This window comes from Hoplias malabaricus, chromosome 12 (assembly GCF_029633855.1).
Source record: "Hoplias malabaricus isolate fHopMal1 chromosome 12, fHopMal1.hap1, whole genome shotgun sequence".
NCBI lineage: Eukaryota > Metazoa > Chordata > Actinopteri > Characiformes > Erythrinidae > Hoplias > Hoplias malabaricus.
The window spans coordinates 18,202,359-18,230,226 of NC_089811.1; the positions used below are offsets into that span (position 1 = coordinate 18,202,359).

The 27,868-nt window shown below is 41.5% G+C and overlaps 1 protein-coding gene across 2 annotated transcripts in view; it reads left to right on the top strand.

Annotated features, from left to right (window-relative positions):
- The window catches only part of sytl5 (synaptotagmin-like 5), a 106,394-nt gene that overhangs the window by 65,542 nt on the left and 12,984 nt on the right, over positions 1-27,868 (top strand). Inside the window, exons 7-13 of one of the 2 annotated variants that reach the window (XM_066686579.1) lie at positions 17,495-17,624; positions 18,024-18,124; positions 18,372-18,449; positions 19,426-19,491; positions 25,690-25,868; positions 26,949-27,051; positions 27,700-27,861. In XM_066686579.1, the coding sequence (XP_066542676.1) occupies positions 17,495-17,624; positions 18,024-18,124; positions 18,372-18,449; positions 19,426-19,491; positions 25,690-25,868; positions 26,949-27,051; positions 27,700-27,861 (819 nt within the window). The remainder of the gene's footprint in view (positions 1-17,494; positions 17,625-18,023; positions 18,125-18,371; positions 18,450-19,425; positions 19,492-25,689; positions 25,869-26,948; positions 27,052-27,699; positions 27,862-27,868) is intronic. The other variant, XM_066686580.1, reaches the window with a different exon arrangement.

Genomic DNA, 27,868 nt, shown 5'->3' on the forward strand with positions numbered 1-27,868 from the left:
AACCTACCCTTAAGCTCTTTCTGCAGTACATTAATGCCCTCTCTTTCATTTTCCCCTATTCACGTCTGCTACAGGAGCCCTTAACTCCTGTATTAGTTTATCTATTTCTACTTGCCATCTTGACTTCACTACATCTTGTCCTCTTTGCTTTTTCTGCAACCTTGCCATTCCATATTCATAAATAATTTTACCTAAACTATTCAGTATCTTTTCTGCTGGTCCTTTCAAGCCAATATACCTTTTAAATCATCATTTATACACTTCCACCCTATTTTACTTTTTGCAGCTGGAACTTTTACTTTTATTCTCTGCCCAATTACTTTCTCTTTAACCCCTGGTTAATATCAGATTCACTCTCCTGTACACTTGTGCTGGTGTTCTTCTGAGTAGCAACAGAAGAACACAAGAAGTATCCTGTGACTTTTGGTGAGTGTATACAAAACTGTGGAAACTTAATGTAAGGAGACAGGAGGAAAAATGTACATATAAATAAATATATTTAAAAATTCCATATTGCACAACATCAGGTTTCAGTGGTCTAATATAAGCAATAATAATATAGTAATAATTTGTCATTCTGAATCCTCAGTGAATATGTTAGCTTTTCCATTATATAAATGTCATGTACAATGTCATAACAATCTTGTAACTGAGGGTTCAGTAGATAACCATTTTCTAGTGATTGCTTTCTTATTGCAGCTAGCAAGGCTTTCAGTCATTTTTTTATTACTTTGGTCCAAATAAATGGGGAGATTACTTAAGTAGAGAGTTACACATTATGAATTATGTACATCTGCATCACAGTACAGACAGCCTGGTAGATATACTTCCAAAAATTAAACGAAACAGTACACTCCCAAAAGATATGGAAATAGTTTGCATTATCTGAGCCACACTTTCTACAACAAACAGATCTTGAACCTTGATGTTACAAAGAATCTAGGAGTTTGTGTGAGAAGTGAACATGATGCGGCGGGATGCGATGGGTTGCCACACACATCGCACGAAAAGGCGATGCGACAGACAAAGACAAGGCAAGATCCTTTCTCTGAGACTGGGGGGCACGAGCGGTGGATTGAACAGCCAATCGTTGGGAGGAGGTGGAGCCAAGGGAGCTGTAGACAAGGAAAAGGAGGTGTCCTGAGGCCGATGCACGGGGAGCTGGGACAGGTCAGCAGCAGCACCTGTAGGCAGAGAGAGTGAGAGAAGATGAGGGGCCTGGGAAGGTGCAGCCAGAAATGGAAATGGTTGGGATGACGAAATAGGGTCGGGGTGGGATGAATGGGGAGCAGGGGATGGATGAATAGGGACGGGGTGGGATGAAGGAAGAGGGGGCTGAGATGACGAGAAAGCAGGAAGGACGGAAGAGGAGGGCAGCGGAAGAGGAAGAAAAGGGACAGAGGCAGGTAGAGTAGAAGGAGGGAGAGAGAGAGAATTAGTAACAAAGGTGGCAGGGAGTGGAGGAGAAAGTCGAGAAAACACGGAAACCCGGGAAGGGGCAGGTTTGGGTAGGAGAGGCGGGGCCTGGGCCCTCCACCTCTGGCCGGACGGCAGCCGCCGCTGCCCCGACCCCTTTCCAGCCAGAGGTGGAAGCAGCAGCGGGCAGGCTTGGACCTGAGGCTTAGATTGAAGTGCCCGATGGTGTGATGCCGTCTGCAGGGTCTGAGGCTGGGATCGCTGAATCGGGAGGTACAGTGGAAGCTCCGGGGGGTGGCCGGCGAAGGTGAGGAGGCGGAACCGGTGTGTCGTGATCGAGAGTGGTGGGCTGGGCTGCAGTGGGGCCAGTGGAGGAAGCCTGGAGCAGCGAAAATAGTGTTTTCTTGTTGGCTGAGCGGGAAAACGAAATGCCGCAATCCCGTATGGCCTTCTGGAGTTCAGCCACTGTCCAATCCGCAGCAGCGTGAGCAGTGGGAGTAGTCCAGCGACTGGAGCGAAGAGAGCGGCGAGAAGGAGGAGGAGAGGCTGGGGAGGAGTGGCGGGAATGCCTAGAGCCAGAGTGCGGAGCTCGGAGGCGGCTGGATCTGATATGATCAAATTGTCTCATTCTACTGACTGAAGCATTTTGAACTAGTTGAAGTTTACTTAAGTTCCTGCTAGTGCATCCTGACAGCATTGTGTAATAATTAAGCAGTGCATAGTATATTTCTCAGCCATGCAGGAATAAGGAATTTCTTATCTTGGCAATGTTTCAAATGTAAATCTAGCCTAGTGATACTGCATATGTGTAGAACAAATGATCTGAATCAATTATGACACCAAGTATTTTTGGTGGCTCCTAAACTAGGTATTAATGGAAAGTAAGCAAGATTTAAAATTAAATCTGATAATTAATGTCTTGCCACTTTTGGAGAACCTCTGTTTTGTTACTGTGTAGAAGGAGGGAGTTATGCAGCATCTAGCCTTTCACGACATTTAAACAGTTTTCTTTAATCTGTGTTTGTTGTCAGGCTTGGCTGATACGTACAATTGTGTATCATCTGTTACGTAGATGAAAGTTAATGCCATGGTTACTCATAACTGTGCCTAATGGTAGCATGTATAATGTAAATAATAATGGTCCTAAAATAGAGCCTTGCAGAATTCCAAATCTTACTTTTGAATAATTACAAGTTTAATAATTTACCTTTAGAAACTGATAACTCCATTAAATAAAATTTGAACCAAAATGTGATTCCAACTATGTTTTCTAACTGTTCTAGGAGAATATTGTGGTCTATTGTATCAAAAGCTGTGCTGAGTTCAAGTAACACTAATAGGGATATGTAGCTTTGATCAGAGGCAAGAAGTAGTGTTGCCAACTCTTCAGTAAGGAAAGTAGTTATTGGCTGTTGTAAAAGTCACTAAATGACACCTATTTGGAAAATGTTTAATTTGTGGCTGTAGAAAAGTATTTGTCGCTATAATTTGTAACTGACGCAGAAGAAGAAAGGAATAACATCTTGGGACAACCAAAAAGTGAATAAAAAACACCCTAAATATGTTTAAAACTACAAATTAACTTTCTTTTGATTGTTTTTATTTTTGGTAATTGAAATAGGCCATCATATCTCAAAATTAACTTGTGACTTTATACAACCCCAATTCCAATGAAGTTGGGACGTTTTGTAAAAAAATTATGAATAAAAACAGAATACAATGATTTGCAAATTAAACTGAATACTCTACAAAGACAGGGTATTTAATGTTCAAATGGATGAACTTTATTGTTTTTTGGCAAATATTCACTCATTTTCAATTTGAAGCCTGCAACACATTACCAAAGTGTTGGGATAGAGGCAACAAAAGACTGGAAAAAGGAATGCTCAAAAAACGCCGGTTAATTGGAAACAGGTGAGTGTCATGATTGGGTATAAAGGGAGCATCCACGAAGGGCTCAGTCATTCACACATTCACAAGCAAGGATGGGGCGATGTTCACCACTTTGTGAACAACTGCATGAGCAAATCATCCAACAGTTTAAGAATAACGTTTCTCAATGTGCACTTGCAAGGAATTTAGGGATTTCATCATCTACAGTCCATAATATCATCAAAAGTTTCAGAGAAGCTGGATAAGTGGCAAGGCTGAAAACCATCATTGAATGCCCGTGACCTTTGATCCTTCAGGCGGCACTGCATTAAAAAAAAGGTATCATTCTGTAACGGATATTTGCACATGGGCTCGGGAACACTTCAGGAAACCAATGCCAGTGAACACTTTCAAATTGATTTTGGAAATCATGGATGCTTTGTCCTCCGGGCCAAAGATGAAAAGGACTGTCTGGACTGCAAAGTTCAAAACCAGCATCTCTGATGGTATGGGGGTGTGTTAGTGCCCATGGCATGGGTAACTTGCACATCTGTAAGGGCACCATTAGTGCTGAAAGGCACATACAGGTTGTGGAGCAACATATGCTGCCATCCAAGCAATGTGTTTTTCAGGGACGTCCCTGCTTTTTTCAGCAAGACAATGCCAAGCCACATTCTGCTCGTGTTACAACTGCGTAGCTTTTTTTTTTTTAAGAGTCCAGACCTGTCTACAATTGAAAATGTGTGGCGCATTGTGAAGCACAAAATATGACAACAGACACCCCGGACAGTTGACCAACTGAAGTTGTACATCAAGCAAGAATGGGAAATAATTCTACCTACAAAGCTTCAACAATTAGTGTCCTCAGTTCCCAAACGCTTGAGTGTTGTTAAACGAAAAGGTGATGTAACACAGTGGTAAACATGCCCCTGTCCCAACTGTTTTGGAACATGTTTCAGGCCTCAAATTAAAAATGAGTGAATGTTTGCAAGAAAACTGTTTATCCGTTTCAACATTAAATATCTTGTCTCTGTAGTGTATTCAACTGAATATAGGTTGAAAAGGATTTGCAAGTCATTGAATTCTGTTTTTATTTGTTTTTACTCCATGTCCCAACTTAATTGGAATTGGGGTTGTACTTTGTCTAGACCCACATTGCATACATCAGTATTGTCCTGCATTGTTTTTACATTTGGTACAGTTTCAAACCTAATATACACACATTGTGCTGGCTCACAGAAAGAGTAGGTTATCTCACTAGACTGTGAGTCAAATACAGTGATATTGTCATGTTGGGTTTGGGTCAAGGAACAGAGATAGAGGTAGGTGCAGGAGATGTTTTATTCCTTAAATATAAGACACTAACAAAGATGCAAGACACCAAGAAAGAAACCAATAAATACAAAAAAACTAAAGACAATATAGAAACAGATGGAAACAAAGAAGAGACAGGGAGAGAGCACAAATGAGACTAAAACTAAAACAGAGAGCTAGGAGGCATAACAATAAACTAAATGACAAAACATGAGACATGTGGGTTAGACATTAGTCAAAGGCTAAACATTGAGCAGAGGGGCTAAATACTTCAAAACACCAAGCACAGAGGCTAAACACTAACAGAAGTAAATAGACTCAAAGCCTAAACACAGAACAAGGGGCCAAATACTGAAAACAAAACCGGGCACATATTACAGATATAGTATCACATTGAAGGAATACTTACATTTACATTCTGCCCTGTAAGCCAGGGTGGAATCATCAGTGGCTTTGGGCATGCTTGATTCATCTGCAGTTTGGATGCGGAGTGGAGGGGTTGTGGATGTTCTCTCTGCTCTGACTGCAGCTACTGGAGGACTGACCACTGAAGATAAAAATGTTCTTTTGGACCGTTCTCAAAGTAATTAAAATTTAGAAAATATCAAAAAGGTCCAAAATACACCCTCCCTCTTCGGGGAGGCGTGTTCGTTCCGGAAGAGTCGCAGACACCAGTCGAGTGAAGTTCAAAGCAAATCAAAGTATTTATTTAACAATACTGGATCCAGGAGAACAATACATGAGAACCGTTTAATACCCCTCCCAAGTAAAGCTCTGACCTCTCAAGTTCTGACTCCGACAGTTATACCCCATATGACGTATACCCTGCCGATGAGGCGTTTTCTGGCTGATTAGCGTATATTAATAATTTCACGTGTTAGTACTCAGCTCTTCACGTGCAAGATTCAAGTGCATTCCGTGACCCCGAAGACATTTGTTATGGCCAGGCTGACAATGGGCCTCTCTTCCCAAGACTCCTCTCCCGTGTGACCAAAATTTAGGGAGTCATAAATGCACTTTCAAGGTCAACAACATGCCCCTACACTTCAGCCCTCCTGAGCCAACACGATGATTAATGTCAGTGTGCTAAAAGCCTGGAGTGCACATCTGTTCAAGGTTAGATGTTTAAGAATTAAGAATGTGTAAATATCACGTGAGTTATCATGCCATATAGTTAGTCGTGCAGGATCAAAAAATGTTTAACTACATGTGTAAATGCTGGTTAGTCATTCATATAAATGCATATAAGGTACAAGATTTCACACAATGAGTATGTAGTTATAAATGCTAATTTTAACTAATCATCATTTAAGGATATTTGTCCACAAATACAAAGTAATAAAATTGTTTCCCACGACAGTTCCCCCTTATGACGTGTCCCCAAGACACGTCATCACACACTAGGTCCTCCAAACATGTTTTTGACATGTGTTTAACCTGTGAAAGCGAAAACCTGTCCGGCAGCCAACCAACCAATTTTTTGACAGGAAAAATTCTCTCACTGCCCCTTCTGCCCCCAGGCGGCCAAAATTTTAACCATGTCAATGGGAGGAAGTAACATTATTTCCCTGTTTGTTATCTCCCAGACTACTTGTTCTACAACAGTAATTCCTCCTGCTCTTCCTCACACTCCAATATGGGTAACATATATGGTGGTGGAGAATCTTTGCCCTCCATCATACATGTTATTGTTCTTTCTATCAGGGACCTAATACAGGGCACACAGCAGCATCCGCACGTGACTAGAATAGCGGCGAATACCGCTACGGCTGAAGCCATAGATATGAACACGCCTTTCCATTGTCCGAAAGTTTTCTCTAGCCACTTAGTGATTGGATTGTCTACTCCCGTGTTTTCTGCCATCTCTCTAGACAGGGATTTTAAGGCTATTAAGGCTTTAGTCACCTTTCCATCTGGGGCCGTCTTATTTGGAATTACAGTACAGCATACATCTCGGAACATATGACAAACGCCACCCTGATTAGCGAGTACCATATCTACAGCTATAAGATTTTGTATGGTCATTAGTGAAGTTGCAGATAGTTGTTCTGATAAACCAGTTATTGCTGCTCCAGTGATGTTAGCCAGTCTCATTACTTGGTAATTTATGTAATTAATTATATCAACGTTCTTGTTTGGTGTGATCCAAATGAAAATACTTTCCCATCCGGCCGCTATCTGATCTACCAATTTATGTTCGTCTGGCATTCCGCGGGGAATTCCTATCGCGTCTAAATAAGTGGGCGTGTTTTTAGTTAAGTTGAAGTCATAGTCACCTGATCGCCTAGGCCTATTGTGATTAGGAGTGGGTTTGTGCGTGCCATACATAGTAATTGGAAATTAGTCTGACCATAGCACAGAGGCCGTGAATATCCGTGGGTAGTCTTAGCAATAGAGTTAACCCTCCGCAATAATAATACAGTCCTGCTCTAGCCCATGGCCCTATAGAGTTACCGGAGTCATGATTGAATATTGTGTGGCACCATTTAGGGTTTATGTTACCTAAGTGTTTTGCACTCCGTGTCTCGTCACCTGCTGTATGGTTAAAACAAGTGAAGTTACCTGATTCAGGAATCTTGAATGGCCCTGAGCCGGTGTTGTTTGCTATGACTGGAAAAATGTTTACCAAGGCAGTACAATTAGCGGGATTGGCCATACGTGTTAACTTAAACCCTATTGGGTCTTCCCTCGGGAATAATGGGGCTGGACCTAAAAATAATGTTGGTCTGGCTGCAGCACATGCTATGCACCCGTCCATGTTAGCTTCTCTGGCTTGCGCATTTATCCATCTAATCCATAAGTTACTCCCTTCAAACCCTGTGCTTAATTTTACGATTTGTTCTGTTTTCCATGTAGAATAATCTGTTCCCAATATAGACTGATTCCCCCCACTGTTGTCTGTCATGTTTTTTGTGTCCTCAACGGTGTCGGCTGTTGGTCTATTTCTAATTCTGACCTTAATCCATCCCACAGGGTCATTACCACTTACATCTACCCCGACCCCTATGAAAAATGCTGAAGACTTTTCCCCATTAGGGTCGGCCTGCCATTCCAATGCAATAGTTATTAAATTGGTTATTGGACCATTATCCCTCTGTATGTTAAGTTTTTCCCATTTCTCCCGTTCACGAGTCGCCCAACGTGTAGTCGGATTCCAATTAACATGTGTTGACCTCATCACATCATTCCACTTGTTACAGGGTCTAGCCTTATAAGCTGCTTGGTCGGTGTTATGATTACATTTGATATTGTCGTCACGAGACCAACACAAATACACCGCCTCCCCCTTATACCCCTGCTGATTTGTACCACAATTAACCACTTCACATAAGTTCACTGTCCATGCGTTTGTCTCACCCCAATAATAGTCTAATTCTATACCTCCTCAGCGTCTGATGCATTTTGATTTAGGCTGAGAGATGGTTGATCATTTGGTTCTGTTTAGCTGTGAGGTCGGGTCTTTAATTGTCGCATTTGCCGGGCGTACGATCGCTGAAGTATTGACAACTGTTCCCTCTACCGTTGTTAATTGTTCCTGCGTGGAGACAATGGCCAGTGTTATTATCATTATACCCAGTAGAGTAATGGTTATGGTTACCCGGAGCCATATCGGAATATCTGGAGGAACTACTGTTTGGTAATGGTGTCTGTATTTTGTCCTGTCCCACCCCCTTTTTCCATACCAAGCCATTATTAAACAATCAATGTGTTTCCCCACTAAGTTTCCTTCTACTTAATAAAGTATTATCTATACTCTATATGTGTAAGTGTTAAAGTTACAGGGTGCGTTTTTTTTTTTTTTTTTTTTTTTACAAATTCGTTTAGAAAGTTCAACCTGCAAGGAAAGAAAAAGGGAAAAAAAATTTAAGAGTCCAAACAACCTGTAAAGAAGAAGAGTCCACGACAACCTGTAAAGAAAATAATAATGTGTTCTGGATCTTCAAGAGATTCAGACAGCTCTCCGGTGACACCTGTCGTTCGCAGAGTTTCCAGCTGGCACTTGTTACTAATTAGATGCTTGCTTCTGCGTCTGGTGCTCCTCTGGTGGCAGTGTTGGCTTGCACTGAGACAGGTGGTACCATGAGCTGCCTTTACCCTGGAGTCGTACCGCGTGGCTGGTTCTCTCTGTCACCCGGAATGGGCCTGTCCAGCGAGGCTCTGACCACTTTCGCTTAATGGCTCTCAGATACACCCATGGAGCCACGGCCACCTCGGGAGGTATCTCATGCTCCTCGTCTCCTCCTCTGTTTCTCCGTACCTGCACAGATAGTTCCTCACACACTGATTTTAGTTTTAAAAACAGTTGAAGATACTCATCTGTGTTCGTCCCAGGCAAGTCCGCATCAGGACTCAGTCTTGTTTTTGGGCTTGGGAATGCTACGCCTCTGACCAGTTCAAATGGGGAGAAGCCTGTGCTTCTATTAATAGAGCTCCTAATACTGATCAGGGCAATTGGTAGGGCATCTAGCCAATTCATGCCCGTGGTCAGTGTAATCTTAGCTAATTTGGATTTCAAATTTTGATTCATCCTCTCCACCTGACCTTGTGAGGCAGGATGATACACACAACCATAGCTATGGCGCAGCCCCAATGACTGCTCCACCCACTGCAGTGTTTTGCTCGTGAAATGACTCCCGTTATCTGAGAAAAGTTTCCTAGGAAACCCATGGTTCGGAATCCAACAATTAATCAGAAACTTACAGACTGATTTTGCATCTTCCCTAAGAGTGGGGACGGCCTCTACCCACCCCGAGAATCGATCTTTTTGGGCTAGCCCCCTTTGCTAGCCATACTGACTTTTCTTCTGGACTTGCCTGATCCTGTATATGTCTAAGCTCTTGTCCTGTGGGAATCGGTTCCCAGGGTACACTGGAGTCCAACACAAACATGTTGTTGGGTTCCGTGTATCCTGCTGCTCTTTTTGCTGCCTCATCTGCAGCTTCATTCCCTCTGTTTATTATTGTGTCTCCCTTTTGGTGTCCTTTACACTTCACAATTGCTACCTTATTTGGTTTGTGTATAGCTGCTTCTAATCACATCAGTTCTGTCTTGTGTTTGACTGATTTCCCTGTGCTTGTGACATATCCAACCTGCTTCCAGTGTGGAATGTCTACATGTGCGGCTGTCACTACGTACGCTGAGTCACTATAAATAGTGACGTCCCTTCCTTCTGCCACTTCTTGTGCTGAAATTACTGCTAGTAGTTCTGCCTTCTGTGCTGATGGATTTTGTTTCACTTCCTCTGCTATGACTGTCTGAAACTCATGTGTTTCCCCCTTTGCTTCCTGAACTACTGCGTATCCTGCTCTGACTTCACCTGTATCTGCCCTGTACCCACACCCATCTGTCCATAAATTCCATGACCCTGGAATGGGTGTGGCTTGTAAGTCTGGTCTTACTTTTCCTTGCCTTTCTACCTGTTCCTCACACTCATGTGGTGGGCCTTCCAGCATCCCATCTGCCATGTTGACTCCTTCATGTGTGTAGGTGATGTTGGGTGCAGTCAATGCTTTGTGAATGCGTCTCTGTCTCAATGGAGTAAGTGTGAACATCTGTGAGTTTATGTACGCTACTACTCCGTGTGTGGTTAGAATGCACAATGGGTATCCTGTTACCAGATGTGCTGTTTTCTGGACTAATTTGGTCAGTCCTGCTACATGTCTTGTGCACTGTGGTTGTCTCCTCTCTATAAGGTCCAATGGGACACTTAAGTACATTAGTACTGCTCTACCTTCCCCCTTTTTCTGAAACAGTACACCATTTATCACAGTATCTGTTTCAGAAACATCCATGTAAAAAGGTAGTGAATAGTCAGGTCTGGCTAAGTCAACTGCAGCAGATAAGGCTTGTTTAGCATCTATAAATGCCTGTTCTGACTCCACCGTCCAAGTGAGCTTACCAGACAAATTTCTCATCCCTAGAGATTTCACCATGTCTCTAAGAGGTTGTGTTCGTCCGACAAAGTCAGGAATGTATTGTCTGCTGTAGCCAGTCCGTCCTAAAAATGCTAACATGTCTTTCACCGTTTCTGGTCTTGTGTGTGACAGTATAGCGGACCCGTGTGTGGCGGACATACCCGTGGAACCCTGTGTTACTACTCTCCCTAAGAAAGTAACCCTAGACCTGCAGCACTGTAATTTCTGTTTGGACACTTTATACCCTGCGTCTGCTAAGCATTGAAGAACCGCCTTGGTGGCTTCAAGGCAGATTTCTGGTGTTTTAGCCGCCAAAGCAAGATCATCAACATATTGTATCAATAAGGAGCCTTCTGGCAGTTGGCATGAGTCCAGACTCCGCCTCAGGGCCTGATTGAACAATCCTGGAGACAGAGCAAAACCTTGAGGTAATCTAGTGTATCTGTATTGTATGCCTTTGTGTGTGAATGCACATATATCTCTGCAGTGTTCCGCCAGCGGAATACAGAAAAAGGCGTTAGCCAAGTCAATGCAAGTGAACCATTTCATGTCTGGACCTAGTTCCGACAGAGCGGTGTTAGGGTTAGGAACCGGAACAGTGGCAGTAGCTAAGGCTGCATTCACGGCCCTTAGATCATGGGCCATCCGATATTGGCCAGGCTCCTTTTTCAGAACCGGCAAAATCAGTGTGTTCCATTCTGACTGGCACGGTTCCAGGACTCCGGCCTCCACCAAAACCTGGACCGTTTTATCCAAGGATTCAACAGCATCTGGCTTGTGTTTATATTGGGGAATCCAAATTGGTTGTGTAATATTCATACAAAAAGAGACAGGTGTCTGATTAGTGTATCCTACATCATCTGGGCCTGTGGACCACAATGTGTCAGGTAGTGATGCCAATAATGCCTCCGTCAGTGGAGTCCTCACAACCATGATGTCTAGGCAGCAATTGATGGTGCAATGTGACTTGGAGAGTGATGGAGGGTGAGTTATCAGTGATGTGATATGTCTGTGTTGACTGTGAAAACATGACGCCGGGCAGTTGGGTCCGGACCCAATCCGTGGCCTCATTTGCTCTTTTTACCATAGGGCCCAACTGTTTGGCCTCGTGCCTCGGATATAGAGCTAGTGAAATGTGTGGTGCCGCCGTGTCAGACAGTTTGTACCAATTGTGTTGTTGTGGTGTTAGTGAGACAGGAGATGCCACCCCTTCAGGACCCACATAAATCCCTGTGGTGTCAACCGACCACTCTGTGCTCTCTAATTCTGTTTGAAAAGTTTCATAGTAAGTTAAATCTCCCCCTACATCATAGAACAGGGTGACATGGAATGGGTCGGGCGGAGGGACGTAGGGTGCCATGGCTGTAATTCAAGGCGACCACTGTTGGAACAAGTCCATTAGTGGTGGTGACGGGTCCGTGTGTTCGCTCATCAGGTGTGCGGGTAATACTGTGTTGATGGCTGACCATGTGGCTCCCGTGTCTACCAGAAAAAGGATTTCGGAGGCCCCCACGGTTAATGACATGGGTTCTGCCCTGGCCCTGCTGTCCTGGTGCTCCTCTGGGCCCCGTCAATGTCCACCCCACGCAGGAAGATGTGTTTTTGTGCCGCCTGTGGGTGTGGTGCCTGGTGTGGATAGCTGGTGTCGGTAAAGAGTGGTGCCCTACATTGTGCTGCCCAGTGGTCCATGGCTCCACATCTTAGGCATTGCCCCGCCCCCTGCCCCCTGAGTAGGGCTGGTATGGGAAATATGGACTTGATCCATAATTGTACGGTGGGTTTTGTGGTGGCCCTGGTTGGGTTGGCATGTATGTTTGTGTGTTCATGTATGTTTGTGGTGGTTGCATATTTGGTTGTGGTAGTGCAGTCATAGGCATCATGGTGTCAGACTTTGTTTGCTTTTTGTTATCATTTATAGATTTCCTGGCTTCTGCTAGTTGAGCAGTTAGTAGTTCTCTTTCTAACTTAACTGTCTCCTTGTCTTTGTTATCTAATTTTGCCTTATATTTGTTCATGTGGAACAAAACGTGTCTAACCCACAGGTCATGTGGTGCGTCAGGGCCCATATCAGGATCGTCCTCAATTTTGTCCTTTATGAGGGCGGGCAAGCCTTTCAAAACTGCAGTTCTAAACCAAACCACCTGCTGCCCCCTAGCAGGGTGAACCCCTGTAGTGTTAGTCCAATCCTCAACTGCTTTACCCATATAGTCCACTGGGCTGAGTTTTTCATCCCAGGCATATGATGGGATTGTGGATGCTGCTCTGGTAGGCCACATTTCTCTCATAGCCTCAGTGAGGCGCTGCGAGTGAGCGTGGAAAAGATCATAGGTTGGTTGAGTAGATGTCTGAGCCTGTCTCTCTATTTCAGCTGCTTCCATTGAAGTAGTAGACCTTTTAATAATGTTTCTAAAATCCCCTAGTGCTAGAGTCATGCCACCTGTCAGACTGTCCAGCTTTCTAATCCAAGCAGCCGCTCCACTACATAGAGGCGGAAGCTGGTCGGCCAAAGTTTGTGCATCAGTCAGTGATAATGGTACATATTTATATGTTCCTGTGCTAGTGGCCACTAATGGAAGCTGTCCTATACCTGTCAGGCGGGTGTCGGTGTCTGATGCTTCTTCTCAAAATGTCCGTTCTGCCTGAGGTGTATATGTCACGTTCTAAAGTCTGTTGTTGTAATTCCAATTGTCTCTTTTCTTCTAGTATGAGGTTTTCCACGGTACGCAATGTATGGCTCAAATCAGTCATCCGTCTACCACCATGTCGTCCGTTCGCACTGTCCTCATCATCTGCTATATGTCCCTCATCATGGTCAGAGTCATCAGTTGTGACATGGCCCTCTCGATCTGCTTTAATCCTGATGTTTTGTTTAGTTTTTTGTGGCATCGGGTTCTTAAATGGTGTTGTCAGTGTTTGTTTATTGTCAAGGCGCGGCTTATCCTGTTCTACATTATTTCCCGTGGTATCTATAAGGTCAGAACAGTCGGTGTTGATATTTGTGTGTGGAATTGAAATTGACTCATGTGGCCTTCGCAATTGAAATGGATCATCTGTGTGTGCGTTCGTGTGTGTGAAGCTGTGGGCTGCCTGCTCACGAGCAGAGCCCCTCCCTTCTGTGTCTGTCTGTACGCTCACTTTGCCTGAGTCTACGCTAAAGACAGGCAGGATAGTGTCTGCTGGTGGGACGTGGCCTAGGTTGTATGGCGGAGGCGGGGCTGTAGGCCCCTCCCCCTTGTGTTTTGTACACTCACTTTTCACTTCCGCCTTCTCAGCAGTAGTTGAAACTGCCGTCGGCTGTGACGGACCTGGTGTTTTCAGTGTAACAAGCTGTGGGGTCATACTAAGAAATGCCGTTGTAATAGCTGTAAGCTCCGCAATGTCCGTCTTAGCTGTGTTTAAGCTTTTCTTTGCCTTAGCTCTTTTGAAAAGGCTAGCCTTACTAACCTCTGCTTCAGCCTGACTTAATATTTCCTCCAGGTCTCTCTTCATCTGGTTAATGCATGTGATCAGAGATATCCTATCCCCTGTGTGTGTTTTAGCCCATTTATCAAATCTCTTGAGCACACTTTTGTGCATGATATCCCGCTTTTTCAAATTTATCACCCCCTCTTTCACTCCCTCAGCTATCTTTTCAATTTGCTGAACAAACGGTTTCCATTCCCAATTCCCCACGCGTAAATGGCATTTAATTCGTTATGCAAATCTCTACTAGTAGCCATGTTGTCTGTAAGGTGCTGATTAAAAAATGGATCTCACCTGAATGGGTCTTCGTTCTAGTTCACTCTTAATCGCAAATCAATTAACACCGCAAGGTTTCATCGCAATTTAGAGTTATTAGAGCAGCGTCCCAGGGTCTCCCCCCACAGCGCCCACGGCAGCAGCCGCTGCACTTAGTGCTCTCCGGGCGGTATGTAACAAAAAGAAACTCCAAGTTTAGAGTCAAGTTTAAGCTCAGCCAAGAAAAGCAGTACCACCTCAGCCCTGTGAAGAATTTCACGGGCTGATAAGAAACATAGTGCGTTTCTTCAAACACAGTCTTTAATTAGAAGCAAGCTAAGCCTAATTTACATTAAGTATCAAACCGGCCCACGGACCAAAAAAGCTTGTTAGTCAGATGCAAATAACACACCAATAGATGAAATAGAATTTGTAGTAAGTGGAAAAAGCTATAAAGGCAGGACAATTATCTCACAATACAGAATGAAGCCAAAGACTATATTTTAGGTATGAAAACTCTAATAACCGGACACACTTAACAGTCAGCAAGCCACAAAAGTACCTATTATGTGGAGCAACAATTCCAACCGAACAGGACAAACATCATCAGCACACCATCAATATGCAGTCAAATTACTTTATTAAGTTTATCTTATTATTAAGATATATTATAGCAAGTGAAAACAAAATTTTGTGAACTACGGAAATAGCAAGCAAGTTACAAAATATGTTATGATGAACGAAAAGTACAAACAGAAAATAAGCAGAAAATAAATTGTTAGCACAAACTACAACAAGTAGTCGTCCGCCGTCTGGACCTCCCGCACGTCGGGGTCACCAATTGAAGATAAAAATGTTCTTTTGGAACGTTCTCAAAGTAATTAAAGGGTCCAAAATACACCCTCCCTCTTCGGGGAGGAGTGTTCGTTCCGGAAGAGTCGCAGACACCAGTCGAGTGAAGTTCAAAGCAAATCAAAGTATTTATATAACAATACTGGATCCAGGAGAACAATACATGAGAACCATTTAATACCCCTCCCAAGTAAAGCTCTGACCTCTCAAGTTCTGACTCCGACAGTTATACCCCATATGACGTATACCCTGCCGATGAGGCGTTTTCTGGCTGATTAGCGTATATTAATAATTTCACGTGTTAGTACTCAGCTCTTCACGTGCAAGATTCAAGTGCATTCCGTGACCCCGAAGACATTTGTTATGGCCAGGCTGACAATGGGCCTCTCTTCCCAAGACTCCTCTCCCGTGTGACCAAAATTTAGGGAGTCATAAATGCACTTTCAAGGTCAACAACATGCCCCTACACTTCAGCCCTCCTGAGCCAACACGATGATTAATGTCAGTGTGCTAAAAGCCTGGAGTGCACATCTGTTCAAGGTTAGATGTTTAAGAATTAAGAATGTGTAAATATCACGTGAGTTATCATGCCATATAGTTAGTCGTGCAGGATCAAAAAATGTTTAACTACATGTGTAAATGCTGGCTAGTCATTCATATAAATGCATATAAGGTACAAGGTTTCACACAATGAGTATGTAGTTATAAATGCTAATTTTAACTAATCATCATTTAAGGATATTTGTCCACAAACACAAAGTAATAAAATTGTTTCCCACGACACCACCGATGAGTGTTTTGGGATGGGGGAGGGGCTCACAAATGTCTCCAGTAACACCAGAAAAAGTCACTAGATTTGACGCTAGTTGCTTTAAGTAGAAACAATCGCAGGAGGGGTCTGAATACTCATTAAATATAGCAACAAAGTCTCTAAACTGGCAAAACTGTCAAAAAGAAGATTTTGTTATCTTAACTAGAGCTGCCTCAGTGCTATGATGTGGCCTAAATCCAGATTGGAATATTTCATATATGTGGTTCTTATGTAGATATGAGCTACGTTGTTGGGCCTCAGTGTGACTACAGCAATGTGTAGGACCAGTTACATTTTGGGTAATACCAACAGAGTCTAGGATTGAAGTACAGTAAATGCTGTTTTTAGTGGATCATCAGCTTTCAAAAGTGATATTTAAACCTTCTAAAATTATTACTTAATCATTGCACACAGCTAGGTTTGCAGTAAATTCACTAAATTCTTTTGAATATCTGAGTAGGGCCCTGGTGGTATGTAAATGTTAAATAATGAAAAGCGTTCTTGTTTGTGACCGGATTTTAATGATGATGGAAAGAACCTCAAAAGCAGTGAAGGTGTCACATTGTTTCTGACTGATATTTAGGGTATTTTGACAGACAGATTACACATACTCCACCTACATTCTGTAACTCCTTAAGAGTCAGCAGTCATACCTGTGCAGGAAAGTAGTTCTTCAGAATTGTGCTTAGAGACAACAGAGCACTATAATATTCTGCAGCTTCCACAGAGACATTTACATAATTCTCCATTCAAGTGAAAAAAAATACTGAGATATTTGCAACACTTTCTACAAATTATGAAACAGAACAAATTATGTGTAGATGTAACAAAAAACAAAAGATATATTTCACATTTAGACATTTCTGGCAGTCAGAGCAGGCAAACAGGATCTAGGTAGAGGTTTACTGGTTTATGGCACAGTATTTGAAACTGTCAGCATAATGCATTTTAACCAATTACATTCATCCCCACTTGTTGGCCAGTAAACAAGCACATTCCTCTGCTTCAAAGGCAACGCTGTAACCAGAACTGTTTTGAACAGTGGTTCTGGACAGCTTATTTGGGGTGGTGTATTCATCCAATAAATATCAGCTCTGATTTTTTTATAAAACTGTTTACAAAGTCAAACAGCTCTTTACAAACAGCTCTTCTCCATTTTAGACATTGATGTGTTTTTGATGCATTCACACTAAACGCTAAAGCTGAAATTCATTGAGTCTTTCTGCCACTCAGTGACTCCAGCCAACTGTGATGTAACATGTATACATGTGACAGGGAGTATCACTGCTGTTTCTCAGCCACTCATATATATATATATATATATATATATATATATATATATATATATATATATATATATATATATATATATATACACAGCATACACTAACACAGCACCACCACATCAATGTCACTGCAGTGCTGAAGAACAAAGTGAAAGTGGGCAAACAATGTATGCAGATTTACTAATCTGTAAATGTAGAATTACAAAGTGCTCCTGTGTGGACAGTGTAGTTGAGAGAATGGAGAGTCAGTGTAGAAACAAGAAGGAGATCATAATAATCTCTGTGTTTGTGTGTTTATTGTGTGTGAGAAGCCTGATGGAGCTGAGAGCGTGTACAGTCCACACAGTAGTGACAGTATTCCTGACAAGATCTGCGGTGATCAGAAACGAACTGACTCAGTCACACCCTATATCGCTGTATCCAGAGCCTCGTTTTCATCAGGTATTGCCATAGTAACATGATCATCCTCATTTTTTGTTACAGTAAAACTGGTAATTGTGTTAAGGGATACTTACATACACAGTGCTCAGTAAACTTTAGCTGTAGTGGAGAAGCATCTGTATAAAATAATGTTATATTCAGAATTTATTAAAATGTAAAAGTGTATGTGCCTTTGCTATCAATCATAAGTATCTAGGTTTGTTTTCTAAATGTCATTTAAAAGTAAGCTAATACTAACTGTATTGCTGTATGCTATAAAGTTTAAAAAAAAAAAGATTAGACATTAGAAATATTTGTGGTTCTTTTGAATTGTAATTGTAATGAACAGAAGATCTCTTTCTCCCTCTCCCTCTCTCTCCCTCTGTCTCTCTGTGTATATGTTGGCTTTCCGCACATAAGATCGCAGTCGGTCCGAGGTTGACCTCACTAATCCAGGGGAGGGGTCGACTAATGACTCCCTGCTTAGCCGCTGCCACTCAGTTCCAGGACTCAATGACACAGTATGTTCTCACTCTTAATACATTATAGTTATTTCACTTTACAGTTCTCTTTAAGACAACACTGACAGTTTCTTTAGGAATTGTATTAACTGCATATTTAGTGCAATCAAAACAAAACTTGCAACATTTTTGTGTAATGTCCAAACTCTAATTTATTTCAAGGTTTGTAAGTGAGAAATATAATTAATAAGGTTAATTGTATTGGCTGAGACCCTCACTGAGGGTATAGTTGATTTTTGTGTTGTAGGATTCAGATGAGGACCTTGATGCCTTGCTGTCTGCCCACTACAAAACCAACCACAGTGTCAGCAGTGCTCAGTCTGTGGTACTGGCCCATACAAAAATACAAGCACACACAAACACACACATCAGTTGTGTATCATATAATTTATGTCAAGGATTCATTGTGTGTTTGCTACCTCACACTATTTCTTGACTGCATGTATGTAATGTTACATTTTGTAGTGTCTATAACTAAATAACACTTCTGATCTTTCAGTACTTGTTACTAGTATTGTGAGCTGTTTGCTCCATCTCAGCAGATTTACAAAACACATTTTCTAAAATGGGAACACACTTTACTCCCATTTACACGAGTTACAGTAGTTTCCTGGCATCTTAATAAGATGTTTGTGACATGTTTGGTCAGCATTTTTCTTACTATGTATAAACAGCCCTATTTAGAATTACTGATAAATAATAAATGAAAATGAGCCTCTGTATACTCAAAGAATGAGATGCCCTGGTGTGAGGCGCAGGGAGCAGAAGCACTAATTTTTAATAATTTGTAATTGGTTTTCTTTCTTCACCATTCTCATTTTTTAAGTACACTAATATATTCATGATCATTGTGTTTGTTTAGTTCCGTTTAACATTGTTTTTGGACTTAGAAATTAATGTACTAATGCATATTTTTTCCCCTTAAAAAGACAGAGGTAGACATATAGATAAGCACATTGTTTACATTTTTCTTAAATTATAGAGCAAAATGAACATAAACTTTAAATTTATAATAAAGGCACTGGTGGGCTCCTGAAGAGCGCTAGAAATATATTGTAGTGCACTCAGTCCATAAATTGGTCATTATACTGCTGACAGAGGCAGATAATATAGACAATGAAAGCTTTTACTGTAAAGTCAATTTGCTTGCATTGAAGGAACTGCCTCTTGAAAACAAAGACAATGAAAATTTTTATCTTCTGCAGTCTTTCTATCACTGTTTCTTGCCTTTCCTCTACTTTTTTCTGCTTTCGATGTGTCACGGTTCCATTTCTTTCATTCTGCTCCTTACCGCCTCTTAGTCATTCACTCCAGGCTCCGAGCAAAAGTGGGGCTACCTTAATGTACCCGATTCAGATGCAGAGACTGTGAGTGTTCTTTTTATATGCCTTCATTGCTTGCTGTACATTTTCATGTGTATTCGTCTCTCATACACGCTTTCACAAATAGAGGCACTGCTATTTTGTTATAATCTTGTTTCCAGCAGCACCAGCAAATCCACTGATGCTAAACGGGTGTGGGGGAGTGGGAGGCAATGTGGGGCTGAAGGAATGTAGACCAACTATAGTTTCTGTGGCTCTCAGTGCCTGAGTGCACTGACAAGGACACTGTCCTGAACAAATGGAGCCATCCATTAAATGAAACGTAAAGCTATGGCCTGATTCTCTAAGATTATAAAAGATCCTGGGACATTTATTAGAAAAGATTAGAGGTTTCAAACTGATGTCCTGGATAAATCACTGTAGCCACCCCTGGTCCCACTGTAGCCACCCCTATAATTGTTTAAAAATGTAATTTTTTTCATTAATTCTAAATTGATAAATATAGTAACATTAATATAAAGCAGTGCTTGTAATGCTATATAAAACAAACATTCCTTATATATATATATATATATATATATATATATATATATATATATATATATATATATATATATATATATAACACAAACAAGTCCTTCATAATGATAACTATAGACCTGCACATACACCGGCATTATTTGTCATTTGTGTTCAGTGCATGAAATGAATATCAAGTTTTATAAACTGCATTTACAGAAAGAAAATTGGACACTGTAAAAAATGTAAATAAAAACAAAATGCAATGATGTACAAATAATTTAAACCTCAACACCTGAAATGGTTTTTTAACAACTATGGGCATAGCTTTGAATATGTATGGTGGGGACATGTTACTACCAATATTTGAGCAAAATGTTTGGAGCGGATAATTCCATTTGCATTTCTGTCTTTGAGACTAAGTTTAGGCTTTAACCGGCTGAAAATTTGAGGCTATCTGAAGGATGACAGCACCACATGCAAATATTATATTTACTGCCAGAAGCAGTGAAGGAGACAGCTGACTAATGCACTTGTCCTAGGAATAACTTTAACGGCACTCTGTGCAAGTGTCATGGTTGAAGGGCGGATAAGGAAGGTGGACGTATATGTAAGGAAGGACTTTAATACAAATAACAAAACCAAACAAGACAAAGCCAGTGTAGACATAAGTAAAACACTGAGAGACAAAAACACACTTCTACACACAAGACCCGACAAAGGAGCACTGAAAACAAACAGACAAGAAACACTTATGAGATAATGAAGACAGAAATGGTGACTGGACTGGAAACAGGACTCGAGACTCAAGATAACTGGAGTAGACAAAGGAAACTAGACTGGAGACTGAATGGGAGACAAACCACCAGACTTGAATAGAGACAGGTTAGATGATTGACAGAAGGGACTAACAGGAGACGAAACATGGGACCAAACAGGAGAAGGGACTCGGGACAGGACAGGACCAGAAACAGGAGATTGGACAGGACTAGGCAGGGGAACAGGGACCATGATATTAACTGGGACTGAGACAAACAAAGTGAGAGGAACAGGGACTCACACTAAACTAGAAACAGGCAGAGGGACGCAGAGACAGGAACTAAAACAGGGATGGACACAGGTACACATACAAACATAGGTGCAAACATGTGCCCAGGACTGGTATGAGTCTGAGAAACTTTTGGGAAACCAGCCTGGGCACAGGTCTGGGATTCAGCCTTGAAGTCCTAGGGGCAGACTCAGGGACATGAACACAAGCAGCAGGAGCAGCCAACATAGGAGCAGAAGTGGCCGGAGCTGCCAACACAGGAGCAGATGCACTAGAAACTGCAGTCAGTGGCGCAGAATAGGCAAGCACCGCCGACACAGGAACAGAATTGACACTGGAGCAGGATCGGTGAGAGGAGCCGCCCACACAAGAGCCAGAGCAGCTGCAGGAGGTGTCACCATTACTAGAGCAGGAGTGGCAAGCTCCATATTCACTGGAAATTGGGATCCTTGTGGACACTGGAGCTTGGGCGTGAAGCAGTCCTGCAACGACGTCCATTGAGGCAGGAGGCCCTTCAACGACATTCACAGAGGCAGAAGCTGGAGCTGCTCAAGGGCCAGGGGCTGTGGCTGCTTGAGGGGCAGATGCTGGAGCTTTTGAGGGTTCAGAAGGTTCTAGAAGGTTGTTTATTTATGCAGGTTACAGAATATTTTGAAAACTTCTCTCTCGCTCTCTCAGAAGAATATCCAAAGCTAAGATCTTTCCAACGTAATATGGTAAGAAAACGGTGCTGCTTCATGCCAAAATCTTCCAACAGATTTCTAAGAGCCACACTGTTCAAGCCCAATGCTGAAGCTTCATGGTGTTACAGTGACGGTAAACCCAAAAATCACAAACATAAGCACACCAAAAATCACAAACATTAGCATACCAATTCCATAGATCATTTATTAATTTACATTACTATGGCTCAGACACTATAATTATAAGTATACATAGATTGTAATGTAAATTAATAAATTGTAATGTTAATTAAACTTTTAATTTAAAAAAATAAAATTTGTGCTTGGTAGATTATTTCTTTGTTGTAACAATGCTTCTTGGCAATAAATCTTATACATTTCGAAAGCCTGTTAATTTACCTTTTCAATGGTGCCACATTTGTAAGGAACATTCATTTGTAGCTTGAGTATGTGGGTTGCACCCATGAAAAATTTGCCAAATCCTCTCTGCAATTCCAAACAGATTATTCTGCCATTGACTCCTTTGGTGTTTGGTCAACTGGATAACAAACAGGAGCCTCAGTAGTGTGTGGAAGAACCAGACACACAGCCTGGTCACACACTGCTGTCAGATGCATCCCCTTCTTCTACCAGCATTTCCTGCAAGTCAGCCAAAATTGTTGGCCTCCACCAACAGATGTTACTCTATCAGTGCAGCAATCAGCATAGCATTCTCTGCATATTCTCCACATTTTGACCCTACGATCCAACTGCTGTAGGTAGAATCTGGACTCATCGCTGAACATAACGGTCTTCCACATGTTCAGGTTCCAGTGCACATGTTGCCGACACCAACGTAAATTGGCCTGGCGGTGAGGGGTAATCATGGCAGGTCTCCTGGCAGCCCAATGAGACTGGAGATTGGCTGTGGGCTGTCTGTTCCAGATTGACTTGGCCGAGAGCCATCTGTCATATCGTCCTGCAAACCTTGACTGCAAACCTGTAGAAGTACAGTACCTATAGTCATGTGAAGAATAAAACCCATGAAAACCTTTTTGAACATTTATAAACTTATGGACATATGAGTTTCATTTGAACAGTATTGAGAGAGTATTGGAGCTTATATAACTAAACAAATAAAACTTAAGAAATTACTTATAAACACAAGTTTAATGAACAAAATTTTACATTACTTGTGAGGAAAAAGTAGGACATTCCTACATTTATTTCTGTTTAAAATGCCTATATTTAGAATCAGATGCCCCACATCAGTTGCAAATGATTAGACCATCATTAAAGAGGACATTGGAGGAGGCTGTCTTATTTAAACCTCAGACAGTTTGATTTGCTGTTGTTTGCTGAAGTGAGTGGTATCACCATGCTGAGATCTAAAGAGATCTCTGAGGCCATCAGAAAGAATGTTATAGATGTATGTGAGTCTGGGATTGGACATAAAAAGATCTCAAAACAACTGTAATTTTTTTTCCGGGCAGTAGAATAGCTGATCTCTAAGTAGAGAACATTTAAACCACCTGCCAACATGGCCAGGTTAGGCCATCCTAACAAGTTCAGTCCAAGAGCAGACCACAAGATGCATAAAGAAGTCTCCAACAATCCTAAAATGTCATCACAGGACCTACGAGTGGCTTTTGCCACAGTTGATGTCAAGGTACATGCATCTACCATCAGGAAACGACTGCACAAGGAGGAAACTTTGCTGTAAAAAAGACATCAGGGCAAGACTAAAGTTTGCCAGAAAGCACATAGACAAAGACCAGGATCTTTGGACAGATGAATCCAAAGCTGAATTATTTGGGCACATTAAAGAAGTGACCACCACAATAACCCCATAACAATTGTGAAGCAGGGAGGTGGAAATGTCATGGCTTGGGGCTGCTTTGCTGCAGGAGGGCATTGCAAACTCTCCATCATAGAATCTATTATTAATTCTTCACTGTATAAGACGGTGCTTGAGGAAAATTTGAGACTATCTTTCCAAAAACTGAAGCTGAAGTGGATGTGGACCATGCAACATGACCATGAGCCAAACATTGAAGTAAATTCACAAGGAATGGCTCAAAAGTAAGAAATGGAGAGTTCTTGAATGGCCAAATCAGAGCCCAGATCTTAATCCTACTGAGATTCTCTGGGGTGATCAGTGCATGCAAGAAACCCCTCAAATATCACACAGCTAAAGGAATTCTGCTTGGAGGAATGGGACGATCCACCTCCCAGTCAATGTTGGTGACTGGTAGATGGTTACAGGAAAAATCAAATTGAGATTATTTCAGGCAAAGGGGGAAATACCAGCTATTAGGGCATAGGGTGTCCTAACATTTTCCTCAAAAGAAATGTACATTTTTGTTCATTACATTTTACAACATATGTTTATAAATGATTTCTTCTGTTTTATTTGTTTAGTTAAATAAGCTCCATCTCTCAGTGCTGTCCAAATGAAGCTCAAATGTTTATATGTTTAAATATTTTTTTAAAAATCAAAGATTGTTATGGAGTGTCCTAACTTTTTCACATGGCTGACAGGGTGAGGAAACGATTTTCTAGGGGTGTCGTCTTCTTGGGACGCCTACTTCACCGCCTGTCTCTGACATCCCCGTTATATGGAACTTAGCCTTCAATTTGGAGATGGTACTAGGGCTCACTTCAAATAATGCCACAACTTAGTTTTGCAGAACACCAGCTTGAATTTGCCGTGTTGCATGGGCCCTATCCAGATCAGTCAAACGTGGCATGCCGATTCTTGGAGCAGACAACTACTGTGCAGGGCCCATGCTCACAGGTTCTGCCAATAAGGCACCTGATTGGCAGCACCAAGGGGTATCAGAATCTTAAGCTTCATTCAGCAAGAGCCCACAGAGTAGCACTCGCCGCAAGTCACTGGAGAGTGGCATCAGTCGAACATCCCTTTGGCGGATATTAGCTACTCACAAATAGCACCCTTACAAACTCCAGCTGCTGCAACATCTCAACAAAGATGACCCAGATTGGCACACTGAATTTGCAGAATGGGCAAAACAAAAATTGGAACAGGACCCTCAGTTTACACAGAAGATTTTGTTCAGTGATGAGGCAAACTTTTATGTGAATGGTGAAGTTAACAAACAAAACCACCACTATTAGTCTGACACTAATCCACATTGGATATATCCCTCCAAGACTGTTGAAACAAAAAAATTGATGGTATGGTGTGGTATATGGGGTACAATGATAGTGGGGCCATTCTTCATCAATGGAAACCTCAAGGCCACTGGATATGTGCAATTGCTACGTGATGATCTTTGGGGTCATCTGAAGGCAATTGTCTATGCTATGAAGATACGAGATGTGCAGCACCTGAAACTACGAATACTGGAAGCCTGTGCTAGCATTTCTCCTGCAGTGTTGCTATCAGTGTGTGAAGAGTGGGATAAGAGGGTTGCATTGACAATCCAACACAATGGGCAGCACTTTGAACACATTTTATAAGTGGTCAGAAACTTGTAAATAACTCATGAAAGAATAAAGTTATGTTAAAACCAAGCACACCATTGTTTTTTCGTGAAATTTCCAATGTTTGATGTGTCACATTCCACCTTACAATCTAGACCTACTGTGTTCCTGATCTGGATAATCATTCAATGAATGAATGTGCGAAACGGAAAACGTTTTAAGCCTTCTAATGGGTTAAGTGCAATGCAAATGCATTTATTTATATATTTATTTTATAATTTTAAAATCTTCTTAAACTATCTTTTTACTCTTTCTGCTTCTTTAAATATTTGAGGTGGTAATTCCCTAGTTTTCATGCCACAAGACATAGATATCATTAATTTTTTGTGGTAAGAAAATGTTATAGTTCCAGTGAAATATTTCCTTGTGAATTAGAGTAATGTGCATACTGTATTTAATTTTGAAATCATTTGACATAGAAAAACATATCGTGATAACATTTTTGGCCATATCGTCCCCAGCTATAGTGTAGACATAAGCTAAACATGTTTTATCCTTACTCCACAGAGCAGTCTGAACAGTATGATGAGTGTGTACAGCGAGACAGGTGACTATGGTAATGCGCGTGTTTCTGGGGAAATCCTGCTCAACATCTCATACAGCTACAAAACTGGAGCACTCAATGTTCTAGTGCGCGAATGTCGCTGCCTAGCAACCGGGGATGAAAGGAGGCAACGCACTGACCCGTAAGGGCCTGCATGTGTACACAGAACCAACTGTACATGGCTCACATACATTTATATGTATACAACATATACCCTGATAGCAAGGAGATGGCGGACCACTGTTGGCCCACTGAGGGCAAAGCTGGAGGTCCACTAGTGCTTTGCACAGCGTTTTCTAGGTGAACCGCTGGTGATTAAACAGATTTTTAGACAAAATGCCACATTTTAGCACTTTTCCATTCACAGTTCAATTTACATTTTTTTTCCTTTATTAGGTTCTTTTGTGGCGGCACGGTGGCGCAGCAGGTAGTGTCGCAGTCACACAGCTCCAGGGACCTGGAGGTTGTGGGTTCGATTCCCGCTCCGGGTGACTGTCTGTGAGGAGTTGGTGTGTTCGCCCCGTGTCCGCGTGGGTTTCTTCCGGGTGCTCCGGTTTCCTCCCACAGTCCAAAAACACACGTTGGTAGGTGGATTGGCGACTCAAAAGTGTCCGTAGGTATGTGTGAGTGTGAGTGTGTGTGGTGCCCTGTAAAGGATTGGCGCCCCCTCCAGGGTGTATCCCTGCTTTGCACCCAATGATTCCAGGTAGGCTCTGGACCCACTGCAACCCTGAATTGGATAAGTGGTTACAGATAATGAATGAATGAAAAAAGGTTCTTTTGTTATCCTTTATAAATAAGATTAGTAAATAATTTTAATCCAGCAGAGTGTCGACATTCTTAGCATAATCATTTTATATCAGGCATACTAATTATTATATCTCTCATAGTTGTTGGTAATATTTGTATTAGTTTGTTTTCCAGAATAAAAGTCTCTGTGAATTTAAAATCTGTTTGAGGAGATTAAAAATTAGTTATGTCCTGTACAGGACAGTAATCTGAGTGGTCTGATGGTCCATGAAAAAGTACATATCTTCCTTGGTGTTGTGTACAGTAACAAACAGTAGAACCACATAATTTTAGGTAGTACACTCTTAAGGCAGTGGTGGGGTTATTTGGCTTTTACTAGTGATGTATTTACAATATGTTTATTCATTTATTTTTTGTATGATAAGCACCTTTGTTTATTTATGCAGATTTCTCTATGTTTTTGTGTTTGTAGATATGTCAAAGCCTATCTTTTACCAGACAAGACACGGCAGAGCAAACGAAAAACCAGCATAAAAAGCAAAACAACCAATCCTGTGTATAATGAAAACTTGAGGGTGAGAATGATGTGCTGGGGATTATATTGTCTATAATGATAAACACTTGTATATAATGGTATTACAAATTATTTATTTTTTGCACACTGATAAGAAATATAAACATTTATGTGTTGTTATTATTGTGTTACCACATTTCAGATTATTTTGAAATATTTCAGAGAAAAAAAAATAAAAAAAAAAAATAATAAAAATAATCAGCGGGTCTCATTTATAAGTTGTCTGCATGAAATATCAACTCATATCCAATATTTTGGATGTTTATTTTAGCATAACATCATTTTCAGTGTTTTAGCACTTTCATCTGCAGCTCTGTTCAGAATTCAGGACAAATGATTTTTATTTCACAGTTTCTTACAAAAAAGGTGAAATCTGGGAACATTTAAAAATCCAACTGTTAACTGAGCACTGATTCCTCTGTTTAGTCCACTGCATCATTGCTGGTTTATTTAATTGATTCTTCATCAACACTTCAACTGTGTTGAAAACAGTGATCTGTTTTCTGAATTGTGTTTCCAAACTTTTGAATGCTATGGTACACCAGGTTTGTAAGATGCCATGTAAGCATGCTGTCTGAATACACAAAATTTATGAATTCACTGACTAAATTCAACATAAATCATATAAAATATTTTTTTGTTTGTGTAGTATGTGCTGAGTCATTCACAACTAGAGACACGAACTCTGCAGGTGTCTGTATGGCATCATGACCGCTTCGGACACAATAGCTTTCTGGGAGAGACAGAGCTCACTTTTGACTCCTGGGAGCTCGACACTCAGATAGAGGAATGGTTTGTCCTGCAGCCCAGGGTGAGAT